Source organism: Atta colombica, unplaced genomic scaffold (assembly GCF_001594045.1).
Source record: "Atta colombica isolate Treedump-2 unplaced genomic scaffold, Acol1.0 scaffold274, whole genome shotgun sequence".
Lineage (NCBI taxonomy): Eukaryota > Metazoa > Arthropoda > Insecta > Hymenoptera > Formicidae > Atta > Atta colombica.
Window position 1 is genome coordinate 348,008 of NW_017259375.1, and position 16,419 is coordinate 364,426.

The following is a 16,419-nucleotide window of genomic DNA, read 5'->3' on the forward strand; positions in this document are numbered from 1 at the left end:
CTCTCTCTCTCTGCTACAATTCATCTGGAATTGAATTCCGCGGAATAGAATTTCATCATAAAATAGAATTTTTCGAAATAAATCTAAAGAAATTCTGATACAAATTCTACAGAATAAAAAGAATGAGTTTGCTAAAGTTTCTAAAAATTTATTTCAAAAATATCAAAATTATTAGATCAATTATTCTTATTCTTCTCTCTCGAAAATAAGATACGTGGATTAAAATAAAAATAACGTATGTAATTTTAAGTTTACATATAAATATCTTTAAATTTAAAATAAATTTTTACCCGATATTATAAAGCACGATGCCATAATACTTGGCGCAAAACCGATATGTTTTATCATTTTATTTTAAATTTCAAAATTGTTTATTTATGAGTAAAATATTCCTCTACAACAATAAATATGGTTGTCCTTATATTAATCCTATTTTATAGTAGATTGAAGAGAATAATAGCATTGAATTAAGAAAGCTTTTCTAGGTAGGTGTAGGTAGGTACAATTCTAAAAATAATTTTGTGTGACCATCAAAATACTTAGGTAGCTCAAACATGATAAACAGTATTGCAAAAGGTTTTGACATTTTAGCAACCAGTTCAAGCGTCCTACATAATTATAAACCAACAAAATTATTTTCAGATCTATATCTGTATGCACCTAAATATTTTAAGATACTTCAGCTAAACCGTTCTTTCGTGCAGAATAAACATTTATGAGCCAACAATTATGAGGAATAAGTACTGAAGAGCGAAATTGTACATTAATATACATTTTTTAAATATCGCTCACGAAAATATTCCATTTATTTAAAAAGATAGCTCCCTCCCATAATTGCTTTGAGCAACGCACGAAGGTAACTACAGAGCTCTTCGTAGAGGTCTAGTTGCATCCGTGATTTATTGATGATAATTGTACGGTAATTTAATTCAGATTTGTACGAATTCCCGTCAGAGGAACTGGTAGAATTGAAGTTGGCCGAAGAAGCGCCATAATTCTTTCAACCCCCGCATTAAATCGCTACGCGGATGTTACGCGCGGCCGCGCCATGCGTGAGCGCGTCATTATTCATTTATCAAGACTGTTTATTACGAGGCGGCGAACGACTACCGCTTCGCGAAAGGAATAACGTGCCGCAGCTCTCTTGACCGCAACGTAACTTGAACATAAGCTGTAGCGGTCGATCGCCCACGTAGGAGACGTTGGCACCACGGCGCGGCAAGGTGCACTATCACACTACGCCCGTGTCTCATAATGATACGCGATAAAATTATCGTAACAATAACTACCTCGCCTTTGTTGAATCGCCGGTCCGAAAGAGCGTCGGCCGCATTCGAATAACGCTAAACAAATGCCCGGCTAATTAATGAATGCGCGCGAGGGAACCTGTACACGACGGAGCGAGCAGCCGGCACGCGGCGCAAATAAAGGAGCGTCTGCAAACAGTACCGTGCGCAATTGTCATAATAATCGAAATTACGCCGATTGCGACGCACACCGCGATCCCGAAATGTCAATATCACTTCCGTTTTATCCTCCCTTGCACGCCGAATTTACGACCGCCATTAACTCCAGCGGTAATTAAAGGCTAATCTCTCTTTGTTTCTTACGAAAAAGAAATGCCTCTAAATTCTAACAAAAAAATAAACTTAGAAACAATGATTTTGCTAATCTAAAAATTTAGCTAGATACAAATCTAAAAATAATTTTGTTGGATACTTTACTGTTAAATATAATCAAAAGAACAAAGATAATCTAATTTTTTGAGTTAAATAATATTTTATTTTGAACTTTCCTATGTATGTCAAAATACAAATCAATCCATTTCTGCGAAATTTAGTTTCAAAGTAAACAACGTCCATATTAATTAGTATGCACTTAATAAATCATAAACTTTAAATCAAATTTAATACATTTTCTTAAATTAAATTGTTTAATCCCATTGTTTTAGTTAAATTAATATTAAGTACCGGCATAGAATTGATTAAAAATATAGATGACCTATAGAAATGATTAAAAATAACTCAAATTACATAGATATTTGAGATATAAATTTAGTGATGCAGGACGCTCAAGTTGTTTGCTAGAAATTAAAATGCTTTTTGTAACATTGTTTGTCATGCTTGAGTTTTCTATATAATTATTTTGACGGTTCAACAAAATTATTTCCAGATTTGCATCTGGCTAAATTTTTGGATACCTACTTTAGTAAAATTCTTTCTTTGTATCAGTCGACCTCTTGACAGTGTGAACGAAAGTGAGTATAAATATAAATGAAGTGCACTTTAGATTGTGCGAAACGGATAAAAATCGCGCTTTTCTCTCGCATGTAACAACACTGGGATCGTCATTGCCACGATATTCCCATTATTATGTTGTTGTTTTTTAATTCGGGCGCTAAAATTTCGCACGCCGATTGACATTCACGCGGTCGACATACGCGGCATAAAATTCCGCTACTCTAATAATCGAATTCCAGAACACCAATTGCCGGGCACGGTATCCAGCGTTTGCGTGACTAATTAATCGGGAATTCGAGGGAAATCGGTCGCGATAGCGAGCCACGCGTTACGGTGTCCTGATAAACGTTCTTTCGAAACTCGGGATTTATCGATCGAAAATCATACAACGTAAAGAAGGAACAAAATTGGTCACGGTAATTAGACGAATACACACTCGTTGCACCGCGTTAATTGCGAGAGAAATGTGACGTGATGGCTGTAGATCCTTCCTTCGGAAGACAGCGCCGAATTTGTGCACAAATAAGTTAATATGGAGACCACAGGATTTTACGTTAATATACTTTCATGATCATGCACAAAGATGATGTCATCAATCTATTGACTTCTTCCCTTGACAAAAATAGTTTTGAAAAGATACACTTCTAGAAAATTTTAATTCTTTATATAGATGAAGAGCACACGATAAAGTGTCAGTACAACTTGGAAAACGTCAATATCACTTCGGTTGATATTGATATTGACGTAGTGATATAATATCATTTCTATACTTCAAAAGTGACACAACTAAAAAAAATTAAGAAAAAGAGAAAAGTATTTTTCAACTTGACAAAAAATTATTGATTAATCGAAAACTGTCGGCAAAAACAATTTATTCTCAACATGATCAAATGTCATTTTTATTTTCATTTCATTCTTAACAAACCTTTTTTAATAAATTGTAATGCTTCTGATGATTTTTTAATAAAGTTTTAGTTCACTTTTAACGATTGATAGAATAATATTTAACTGATGGTAATAACAAAAAGTATTTTTTTGAGTCATGTTACTTTTGAAATAAAAGATAGCGATACGATAATATTTTTTTTAATTCGAAAAATACAACCATCATCGTATAGGTACGGCACGTGTGCTCGGCGTGACCAAGGAGTGATAACGAGGTAGGACAAATCAGTCGACAAAGCCGGTTATTTGTGATAAACAAGCGGCTGCTTGTGCAGTGGATCTATCGATTGTTTATGACGGGCGGGCGAACTCTCACTTACAGCGACGTAGTAAATAGCGTAGGCAGCATGAATCATTCTCGTGGGCAGGCGACGATCTTCGAACCTCATTCACCAGTCTGGCGTTGATTACAATGGCAGTGGTGGCGATGGCGATGTCGACAGTGGCGATGGTGGCAGCGTTGGAATTGCAGAAATCACGCTTCTTAATTAATCCCCCGAGCGAGCGAACTTCGTCCGGTCGATGGGCCTGATAAGACGCACGTGAACGAACTTGAGGGCAGAGAGGGGAAGCTGAATCGGCTACGAAATAACATCTACCGACGCCTCGCGTTTGTTCGCGCATTACGGCAAACGCTGGCTGCAAGGAAATGTCTTCATCTCTCGATATTCTCTCTCTCTCTCTCTCTCTCTCTCTCTCTCTCTCTCTCTCTCTCTCTCTCTCTCTCTCCTTCTCCCTCTCCCTTCCTACTGCGCGCAGGATTGCGCGAATTAAAAATACACTGTATACGTATTTATAACGGTTGTAATTAAACACTGGCGTATTACGTCACTGTGAAAATAACCGACGTGTATACAGGGTGTTTCTGAAATAACGCCCACTAATCATATATACAATGCAATTCCTAATAAAAAATTGAGTCGAAAAATCTTCTATCATTTTGCAATATTTTCGCAATATTTTTTTTAGTTATCCATTAAGCGAAATGTCTAAAATCGACGTATAAAATATTTTTAAAAGTTTAAGAAATATTTTCAAAATATTTCACAAAGAACACTGAAAGATATCTTAAAATTGTCTTACATCGATTTTATCTGTTTATTCGGCAATGTTTAGAAATTAATATATCGTTAACTATTGTGAAAATTGCAAAAATGATAGACTTTTCGATTCAGTTTTTTAGGAATAGCACAGTATGATTAGTGAGCGTTATTTCAGAAACACCCTGTATACGCACGGTGTTTTTTTTGTATGCGTCGTATGCATACGTGCGCGCGTTCAAAAAAATCACAGCGATTAACTCGTCAGCAAGTAAACATCAATTAGTAAACAGTGACGAATTGTCGCGCGGATCGCGAAGGAGGAAAGAAAAGTGCGGATTAAAACGCGCCGGCGTAAAAATATACGTAATATGTTATTTGCGCGTTAATCGAACGCGTTAAAAACAACTCATCGGTCTAAAATAAGCGCGATTGCGCGAGCAAGTATTGAGCGGAGAGAAAGAGACGTACAGAGACAGAAAGAGGAAAGAGAGTGAGAGAGATTATCTGGGATCTTTCGCAAAATTGATCCGGTTGATCAATCACTCCCAAGATTTATCGCGACAGACGAGGCTCATCACTCTGCTTTGGATGCCATTTTCACATGGAAACGCGACTTTGACGGACGTAGATTGTGACGTTTCGTCCAAAGAGAGAAGCGCTCGCGAAACGAAACCGTGTCGACTCATAGTTGGGGATCTCGATTCCTTGATTCGACCCTTCGCGGCGCCAACCCTTCAATGGTCTATTTATTGTCGGATCGCCAACAGAAATTTGGCAGCGACTTAGTGGAGCAATAATGCCACGCCATCGTGCTTGTAACGATCGGTAGTGATGCGAATAAGAGCGGCAATTAGCGGTAGTTTTTTCAAGCAATTAGCGTATTAATCCTCTTAAAAAATCAACAAGGTTGGTATTAGTTGGTATTTTGACTAATCAAAAGATTTTTTTCCTTGTGCGAAACAATATATTATATACACTTTACTTACACAATATACACACTTTCTTATTTTTATTTTCCTTATTTTGATACCAGATAATAATTTATAGCGACACATAGATTCATTAAGATTTCTCCCTGCTTATCAATTAAGACCTGTAACGGGATACGATCGTTACTTCTGTTAATAATAGCGAGTTGTTAAAATCTCGACGAAGCAGAGAGATCAAATTGGCGCCTTCTTATTGGCGGTTGCGACCTAATTTCCGCGCCCGCGGATTCACGGGTCTTGAATCGCTTTAATGATGCAGGGGGTTTGAGCAAGATCAGGTCTTCGAAATCCGGTCGAATCTTCCTCGCAATTAAGCTCGATAATTTGGCGGACGTGAAAGGCGAAGGAGATTCTACGCGACGACGGCAATTGCCGATCGTTATCGTCGTGATGGCAAAGACATACGTAAGATATACAGGAGGGATAGATTCGTCGAAACTTGAAACTTTTCGTGTTTCGGAACACTTCTCGGAGAAAAAGTTTCTACTTTCATAAAAAATAGATTACTAGCGATTCGCTTTGTTCCTCGCGAAAGACCGAAACGGAGTAAACGATTCCGTCGCATCGAAAGAGATTCTCGATCGATCATGGATGGCCGCACATTCGTTGTGGCGACTTCCGTCGCGGTCGCCAGTAGCGGGTGGACAGACACGAACAGGTATACCGAGGCAGGAAAGGGGTGAAAGGAAGCCGAGGTATGTGTGTGTGTGTGTATGTATACGTAGGTATATGCGGCAGTCACATACATGATGACCTGATTTGTATTCGCCAGCGGAGCGCCGCGTTCGCTAACTCCGACGAAAACCCACATCTTCCGGAGTTCCGGCGCTCCTCGCTATTGGTCACGCTTTGAATGCGAAAGCGACTGAATTGTCTTGCATAGACAAAGGAGCGTGTAATTTTCTGCAAGTCCCCGCAGCCGCGCGATGCCACCCCAAGCTGGAAATATCGCCGGAGAGCTTTCGACTTCTATCCACTTCGGGGACGCGCGCGCGTAAAAATAAAAGAACGCCAAGTATCAGCCCCCACTTCCGCTCGACGTTACCTCGACGACATATTCGATGAGCTATCAGCGACACAAATAACACTTATTCGGGTTTCTATTTTTCAAAGGTCTCGAGACGTTCCTTTCCAATCTAATTTCGATTTAATTCGATTTAACTTGATTTAAAAATATCAAGCTATATCAAATATTGAAACGAGAAACAAGTAATTTTAGTTAGTTAATAAAACATGTAATAATGATCATTTTCCTTATTTATTTTAGTCATTAATCTTATTCGATTTATCATAAAAAATTTAAATATTGAACGTTGTATTTTACACTATATTTGATATTTTTATTTTATCGAAGTAAACATATTTTTCTTTCCGAATAAAAAAACTTCCTCTTATTATCATGCAGCGTGTTTTCCTTGTTCAATGCATCTAATTTCCATTATTATATAAAGAATATTATAACTTCAGCATTTGTATGACTGTTTGTGGCGTAGTTCGTTTACTTTGTGCGCAGGATCTTTATCAGGTAATCCGATAACATCGTGTTTCGCGTTCGTCTGGCGCGGCGATGTCGAAATTGCGAGTTCAAGTCAGTTTATAGACCATTCGTCGGCCAGTAACCGATGCGCTCAATGCGCTTGGCCAGACGGCCTGGAGAGAGGCCGAGAAAATATTTTTTTCACTTCCCATCCCGCCCCGCGATGTGTTTTCTTTCCTGGTTGGGAATCACGCGCACGACGCATCGGACTCGCAGTTTATTCGAGCACTGTGCGTCATCGCGCGCCTCTTAGCAATAACAGAGACAGACCGTCGACGAAGAACGGCGGTGGACGATATACTCTCGGTGACAAACAATGATTGAGCAACGAAACGACGTGTTACAAAGATCGATACGATGCGTGCGGTACGTGCCACACGCGTGAATCGTGATTATTGATGACTCCTTTTGCGCGCATCGATCACCGCGTTGCCGAACCGGACAAACGTTTAATAAATGGTTACCTCGATATATTTTCGAGTGAATGAGCCGTGTTATAAAATCTAAGACACGAAATAAATTATAAAGTAAAATATAAATAACAAAAACATCGAAAAAAAAGTCTGACAGCATTAATTAATATTCTGACAGATTTAATCATTACGACATGTACATCAAGCATTAGAAGCATTTCAATTTATCGAACATTCTAATCGAGATGACTAGACTTTCAATTATGATAATCAGAATTTTGATTGATACACTGTTAAGTCTATATATGTAGTGTCAATTTTGCTCTTACTCAATACATCGTTATTTTATATTAAAACAATGGATAAATTTGAGACTATAAATTTATGAGTGTCTATATAGTGTGAGTATCCATATAGTGTTAAATTGACACTATATAAAGTCAAATTTATCTATTGTTTTAGTAAAATAATGATATATTGAGTAGGAGTGGCAATTTAAATTAGATTAAATTTGATACTATAAATTTATGATCAGAATGCATTTTATTCGTATTTTCTATACAATCAGAACAGTTTTCTCAGTAAAATAATTTTTCTCAATACATTTGCAATTCCGCTATCTCGAAATAAATCACAACTTGAAAAGAAAAAAATAAAAGTAAATAAAATCGTTAGAAAAATGTCTGATAGCATTAATTGGAGTTTTGATCAATCGTGAAAATACATAAATCAGACACTTATAATTAAATCTATCAAATATTCCAATCGAGATAATCAGACTTTCAGTTATGATAACCAAAATTCTGATTGCATCAGGTATTTGAGGAGAAAAAAATAAAAGTAAAATGTAAATAAGATTATTGGAAGTCTGATAGTATTAATTGAAATTCTACTAGATTCAAGCATAATGGTGCACATCCAAACACTTAGAAGTTAAATCTATCAAACATTTCACAGTCAAGATAATCAGACTTTCAGTTATGATAACCAGAATTCTGATTGATATGATCAAAATGCATTTTGTTCATATCTTATTAATTAGAATATTCTTTTTCAGCAAATATAATTTACATTTCCGTTCCCTTAAAATAAATCTTGGCGTAACTTGAGAAAAAAAAATATATAGATCTATTCATTGTTTCGTGTATTTTTCATGGCGTTGTTATTCAACGAACATCAGGCATAGAGTAGAATGTTTCCAAAGGTTCCGGGGACCCAGAGGGAGTTGTCGCGCAAAACAGGCAAAAGAAAAATATCCAAAAAATGTTTTCAAAGAATCCGTCGTCTTCTGCCTTGTAGTAAATGTATCCACTTTCGGACAGCAATTATCGAAGCCGCCACGCCTGCAAGGATAAACCCAATGGCATATACCTTTCGGCTTTTGCAAACGGTATGTATAAGCCGATTGCCCTTGTCGCTTGTTTCCCGTGAGCAGATAGAAAATTCAGTTGAATGTGTGCGATCCGCTGGGCGGAATTCGGATAGGGCGAAAATATTTTTCAATGCAGATGCCCGGTCAGGTGGGCGTCGTAAATCAAAAGAGAACAAATAGAGAAAAGTCTACGCGACTGGCTTGTTGGTAACGAAATTAAGTCGCCGTGCAAACAAAGGACAGCAGGGCAACGGATCGCGGGTGAAAATTATCAGTGCAGGCTCAGATGCTACGAAGACGCAAATAATCGAGCAAATAACAGTACCGTTAACTGTTTAAAATTTAATTTCCGTCGACTAGTCTGCGTCTATCGTCACACCGAAATGAATGAATCGAGCGACGTTCTCGTCGTCGCGATACGTCTGAACGCGTTTCAGTGCGGATTATTGTGGAAAGGGCGCAGTAAAAGCCCTGTGGTTATTTGTCATTAATTATGAGAATTACTGGCAGAAGTGCAAACAACTGGCTTAATTCCTAGGTATTATCTATGTCCAATTTTAGTATGCGATACTCCACCGTAAGATAATAAATAATAGCTTTATTCCTTTTGAGTCACACGCAATTCGTAAGGTATAACGTGCCGAGTCATACCCTTGCTGTAATAATCGATTTATTTATGAGGCCACTCAGAATTATTTAATACTCCGCGAGGACCGTAGTTTCGGGAAAAGAAACTAGACGGTAACTTCATTACTAAAAAGTGAGGCGTGTACAAGATGCCTGGCTTGATTCTGATATTTTATTTATAATGCCGTTACATTAGCTGGAGGTTTCCCATTATATATTTACGCTGCTCAGCCTCGCCGTTGCATCTTTAATATACGTTGGTTGCGAGAGCTCGCGCGTAAATTCATAACGCTAATCGATGTTCAGAAATCTATATTTTCCGTTTGTTAAGAACGCTCTTGTATCTTTACGGCGCTTAGAGGCTTGAACTTTCAAGTTTAACTCAATAATGTAAGGAAATGCCTATGTGAGCCAACACAAAATATCCATATGTAATAATACATATATGTATTAAACATTTTAAATATAGACGTATCGACTGTAGTATTGGATCCTCTTCAATGTAAAACGTTGATAGCCATCCAAAGACATATAAAATAAGTGTTTAATTGCCAAATCGTTAAATCATCGTTAAATTATTGTCAATAATTGAAAACTTCTATGTCGTCTGTTATATTTTGTCAAATATACAAACTGACTATGTTAGATGTATTTCAATTAAAATCAGATTAACGATGGTCTGTTACAATACGAACAGATGAGTTCGTATTGTAAATGAATACAAACAGATGTCATTATTGAGTCTAACATGTAGATATGCACGTTATAGTGCTCAGGTTTAACTTTTCTGTCAAGTATCAATGCGTGAGTACTCGAAGTACTCATATCGAATTTTAAAATATAAATATTTATATTTTGGTGCAAATTTCATTACGACGTCTCAAAAAGCCCACTCTTCGAATAATAAAGAACAGTTTTACGACTTTATCTCATTTTCACCTTTACACTTTAATTCACTTAGTATACACAATTGGATCATTAGTGTCGCATTTTTTTTCTTTGAAATATTATAGGAACACCTGACTAAATAATGGCCTTTATCCTTCCCTTTTTTTTAATACACAAATATTTTCTAAAGACGTTAAAGTGTATGTAAGACTCACTTAATATTTGTATACTGAAAATTAACTCAGAACACAAATGATTCATAATATGTAATAAAAGATAAGAAAATCATAATATATACCAAAAAAATTAAAGATTAAGTGTTTGATTCATATATATTTTTATGAGTAAATACATCAAATTCCAATTAATACAGCCGACTTTTTTTCCAGTGTAAGTTTCACTCGGTGGAGCAGATCTTAAGTTATAATATCTCCCTGTATTAAATATATATTTCTTAGACTGTATTATAAAAATGCAAAGTATAAGTTCAATCAATACCGTGAATTTTTATTGTATTATTAATATTTTTATTAATATTTTTTATTAATATTTTCTAAAGATGATAAAATTAAAGTATATGTAAGAATCATCAATTTAATAATTTTTGTATACTTGTACAAATGATGAAAATTAAGCCAGGACACAAATGACCTATCGTGTGTCGTAAAGAACCGGAAAACCATTGTGTGTATATTAAGGGTTAGTGGAAACCTTGTGAAACACAAAGTAGGGTGAGAAAAAAGATGAAAAATTATGCATTGGCAGAAAAGTATAAAGCGAGGGTGAGGCGAGACGTGGAACAAAGCGTGGTCTCGACATTGTGGAATCGCACAACTACGTAGAATCATAATACCAAGCGACAGCATAGTCCACACGGCTCCCTGCTCCGTATTACCCTTCATTTTCCCGGTCGGTCACGTATTATACATTCTTAGACGTTTAACGCGCGGAACGACGTGTGCGGCGCGATCTTCATTAATTAAATTCGTCGCGCGTCATTCAGCGAGTGCGTCGAACGATAAATGCGCGGTACTCGCTGCGTCCATCCCGCTTTTCGATGCACTCCGACTATTCCATCGGCGCTTCTCCTCGGGGAAGCGTCCCATAGGCTCCGTCCTCCCTTCTTCCCTCCTTCCTTCCCCTCCCCGCCCCCTCCCGTCGCTTTAATATATACCGTGTATGCAGTCGGCGGAATTATGCGCCTGGAAATATAAAAAAAAATGCGGCATCGCGCTCCAAGTACCGCCAGATACTTTGCATACCGTCGAGAATTCAGCTCTCGTTTCTAACGTTATATTATCCCATAAAGCATGGTGGTGCATTATGTACACGCACACACGAAAGTCGCGCATGCAATCCGATGCTCCGGCTAAAGAGACCTGGCTAATAGCCATCACAAACAATGACTTCGGTACGTCTACAATGGTGTAGTGCGCGCGACGATTGGTTAAGGGAGCGCATTTCCGGTGTTTGTACGTACAGTGAGCAACGGCAAGATCAGAGCAAAGTCTCCGAACCGAGTGCAAAGGGCAATTTGACTATCGATCCTCTTGATGCAAGAGCTGTACATACGCATTTGTTTTTCTTCATAATAATATATCGCCCCCTTTCTCTCCCCTCATGTTGGAATGTATAATTCACAAGAAACGCCTTTTGAATGTTTCGCTGAATGTTTGTATTCCGCTAAGTTCATTCTTGACGATAAGCAAATTAGTAGTTGAATACTTTCCGAAAGCATCGAGAAAATCCAGCGGCTCTCCCAAGCTACGAGAAATTTAATTTAAATATATAATAAGTTAATTACCAGGACATTTATTTTCTTCTTTTTATACGCTCAAAAGACTTAATTATATCCATTACTATGTGTCATCATGAAGGAGATACTTTTTCATTCTATAATAAACGCTCCATTTACGATCGCGACACGCATAATCACTCGGGCAGAATAAATCGATACCTGTGTGAGAAACAATAAGAATCTAATTAACGTAGCGTAATGATATGTCATGTCAATTTTTTTCGACGTCATTTACTGCCCGAAATAGAAGCGTTTAAATTTCATTTGTTATCTTGAAGCAGGATCCAGGCCCCCAGGTTCTCACGAAAAACGTGTTTGTTCCACTAAGGATTTTCGTAAATACTGATTTGCGTTTCGTAACGCACCGGTAGGCCCGATTAGCTACAGATAAAAATATTTACGTTTTTCTAATCGCGATGTCGCCATGACAAGCGATAACGAGCGTGACGATCGACGGAGCCCATGGCATCCAATGCACACGGCTACGAAATGAAATCCGTTGTTATCGATAAAGCCAGAATAATTTACGATGACACAACCGTCGCGCACACATACGCGAGCACTTCACCATCGAATGCCGAAATTTCCGTTTCGTAATCCGAGAATTACGAGAAATATTTAAGCACGCTTTGGATAGTTTCCTTCCAAAGATACTTGGAATTCTTACATTTCTCCAGTGAAAAGAAGTATATCAGTCGTATCGCAACTCTCTCCTTCTTTTTTTCCTTATCTGTATTTTTTGCCTATCTCTTGAGTTTTTCCAGAAAGAAGATATTGCCTGCCTATTTCAAAAGTGACACAGCATAAAAAATTAAGTTTCCCCGAAAAAGGGGGAAATATTTTTCAATATTTTTCTTGACGGAAAATTAATGATTGAAATAATATCGACAAGAAGAATATATTCTTAACAAATCAAATGTTATTTTCATCTCGATTCTCAAAAAACCATCCCTCTCGAGTTATTACGATTTTGACGATTTTTTTTAAATCCTAGAATACTGTAATGTTTCTATTCATAAATAATCGTAAATTTTGCATTTAAAAAAATAGGTCACTCTTAATTAGCATTATATTTTTAAATAGAAATAAACCTTTGGTAAATACAAATTATCTATTATTATTTTAAAAGGAAAGAAAAAGTAAACACACTATCAAATTTAATCTTGAAATGATATAATGTATACATCCAATTTTGTGTGTGTCTTCTCATAACACGCTTAATAAATAAAATATATAATAACACAAAACTAAAATTTCACTTATCACGCGCGCGTTGTCTGTTACCACTAATCACCAGTGGTTACAAACTGATATATAAATGGAATGAATTTTTAAAAGCTTGTCTCCGCTTGTCCTAGCTTTTAGCATGACAAATTGGACTTCCTGATGACATCTGAAAGCATACCTTAGCGCTCAATGACCTCGCTCACTTGTATGTATGTAAAATGTACATGTTTGTAACGTTCTAAGATTAAATTTTTCAGAAAAGGGGAAAAATATTTTTCGACTTGAAAATTATAGACTAATTAAATAATATTAGTAAAAAGAATATATTCTTAAATTCATGATCAAATGTAATTTTTGTCTTTCTCAATCCTTGAATTTTACAATTCTTGAAAACAATCCTTTTTGAGAAATGATTCTGATGATTTTTCTAAAATCTATCTTTTTTTAATTGTGACAATTTTTTTAATCACCCTTTTTTAATTGTAACGTTATGATATTTTTTTATAAAGCTAAATTAATTCATTTTTATTATTAATGGAATAACGTTTATTACCTATTCATTCATTGATAATAATTCGAAAATCTTATTTTTTTTTAATTGTATCACTTTTCAAAGAAAGATATTTTACATGAGTCCCAGTACTCATTAATATCAACTTTGCGTAAATTTATGTAACATTTTCCGACGGAAGAAAGCGTTATAATAAATAATAATAATCATAATATAAATTTATGACTGTGAAAAATGATAAATTTCGGATGTTAATAAGAACCAAGTGGGGCGGGTCTCATTATTTTGCATAAAAGACCGTGAATTTCAACTACGTCGTGGGACGAGGAAAAACGCTAGTTTTTCCGTGAGTAACCCGCGAATCGGTACGCGCTTTATTTTCCGGCGTGGTTTTACTTAGTGCTTCTTTCTGCTGCGTGCGATAATCTTCCCCGGATCAACCACGCACGGCCACTTGCATCCGCGCGATTATACTTTGGCGTACCGGGGCATCTGGCGCGCGCGGAACAACATCCATCACCTCTAGCTTTCCGGCGCTTTTGGAGCAATTAATCACGCGGCCATTGTTCAGCGCGACCCTCATCCCCTCACGGTTCGTCGCGCGAACTCGTGATAACACGTTATCACGATCCAAGGGTGCGTCGCAGAGACGCATGTATAAATACATGTCGATAGTATCGCGTTAAAGTTCACTTTTCATGCGCTAGGTCTTTCTCTTCCTCATCTTCCTCTTCCTCTCGTTGAAAAAAGATAAAATGATACTTGAATCGATTTCTTCTGAAGAATCGATTCTTATATATCCGGAATGCGTTTCACTTGGCACTCACAGACTCGTGTGCATCATTTGTTCTTGTTTGATGAACAACAAGAACGAAATAATTTTAAAAGCGTTGCAAGCATCAAGTAGACTACACTCCCGGTAAAAAGAATCGATTCCTCAGAAGATTGATTTAAGATTACCCGTCTCTAGACTAGAAATTACACGCTTGCCAACACGAATCCCAATCCTGCCTGGTATTCTTTCGCCGATTATTTATCGCGTTTTCGAAACGTGTAATCCGTAACGATTCGCAGCTTCTCACTTGTCGACGCGACGATGGCACATCGGTGCAAGGTGCAGGTGCACGCAGTCTACAGCTTGCACCTTGCGACCGCGGATATTTAATGTGCCTTCTCACACACGGAAATCACTTTACGCACACGGTGCGTAACATATTACGCCGTGAAACGGCATAGTAGTGCACGTGCAACTACCACGTGGGATTCATTATTGGCCTATCGACCGTGGGGTGAGAAGGGGAGGAAAACGTTTCCTCTACTACCGGCAGCCTGCATTCACGACGTTTACCCGGAGCAAACGTTCGACAGCCATGTATAAACATGCAAATTGTGTAACAGTCCCGCGCGCGTGCACGATCGGGCTTATAAATTTATACAAACCCATATAGAGGTCGAAGATGGTTAAATTATATCCAGGTCCGTTGGTCACGACCTGGAAACGCAAAATCGGGTTTTGTTACAAAATCGCGTTGTTAATGATGCAAGCCGGTGCGATTAATGCGACGCGAAATATCAAATTATAATACAATATTGAGATGCGAAATATCAAATTTTCGTAACAGAGAGAGAGAGAGAGAGAGAGAGAAAGTAAATTTTTTTTGAAAGGTTCTTTTAATTCGTCGTTAAAATTTAGAATATTAAATAAATGCACTTTCCAATAATTAACATAAACGTTAAAATTTATAATTTTAAATCTACTATTTTTCAGATAATGATATATTGTTGATTATTATATCGCTCTCTAATATCAAAAGTAATACAATATAAAAAAATATAACTTTTGAGTTATTACTATAAATTAGCAAACATTATCCTATCAATCATCAAAATCATTACACTTAAAAAAAAAATTTTTTTTAAATGTTACAATTCAAAAGGGGTTTTTAAGATACGAAACAACATGACAAAAATTACACTTAATCAAGTTAAGAATAAATTGTTTTTGTCGTATTATTTGATTATTCAATAATTTTCTGTTAAAAAATAATTTTTTCCCTTTTTACGAAACTTAATCTTTTTTAAATTGTGCTACTTTTGAAGTGATACGTTTTTTGTAGATTTCACCTACATTTCCTGTAATTTGCTAATTCGCATATCACTTTTATAAATATTCCGGTAACATTTATTGTAACAGATTATTTATAGACTCTAATTTCGAAAATGTAATAAATACATAAATATGCGATTCAAGATTCGTAATATAATAACATTGTTAAAAACTCTTCACTGCCTGAAACATTGTCCTGGAAATTTTACTCCCAAGTAGCTCGCAATATACGTCAATCTTTCACGTAAACACGTTTATCGATTCGTGATTAATCGATCGCCATTCGCTCAATTAACTTTACGTTATATACCGCTGCCGATTTTACGTACTGTAGCAAACAACATCAACCCATTCCTTGTTATACTAATCTCGCGCTTAAGAGGTCTTCGAAAGACAGCCGGCGCTATAAGCGATGTGATAGATTTGATTTCAGAACACCACTTAACAAGACGATTCGGCAATTATTTTATTTTCAGACTGCCGTGGTCTAAGTATAGAGATGGTGTACGTGAAACACGTAACACAGACTTGCAGTACGACTATACACGAGTGTGCATGATGAGCCAAATGGGTTTCGAGCTCACCTGAGAACACACCGGCATTCATGTTTACATCCGCGAGTCGTTGCTTTTGTAAAAATTTCCTTGACTGAACGAGAACGCGCGTCATCTCGAGCATATAAATTTAATGAAGCTTAATGAAACCGGGCGTTTTGTAATAAA

At 36.8% G+C, this 16,419-nt stretch overlaps 1 protein-coding gene across 2 annotated transcripts in view; it reads right to left on the reverse strand.

The window, feature by feature from the left end:
• The window catches only part of LOC108689674 (3-phosphoinositide-dependent protein kinase 1), a 253,743-nt gene that overhangs the window by 23,893 nt on the left and 213,431 nt on the right, over nucleotides 1–16,419 (reverse strand). The window contains exon 1 of one of the 2 annotated variants that reach the window (XM_018196542.1): nucleotides 3,506–3,560. The exons of the other annotated variant lie outside the window; for it this stretch is intronic. Within the exon in view, the coding sequence (XP_018052031.1) occupies nucleotides 3,506–3,541 (36 nt within the window). The 5' untranslated portion in view covers nucleotides 3,542–3,560. Of the gene's footprint in view, nucleotides 1–3,505; nucleotides 3,561–16,419 lie in introns of those variants that run through there. 2 annotated transcript variants of the gene reach the window in all.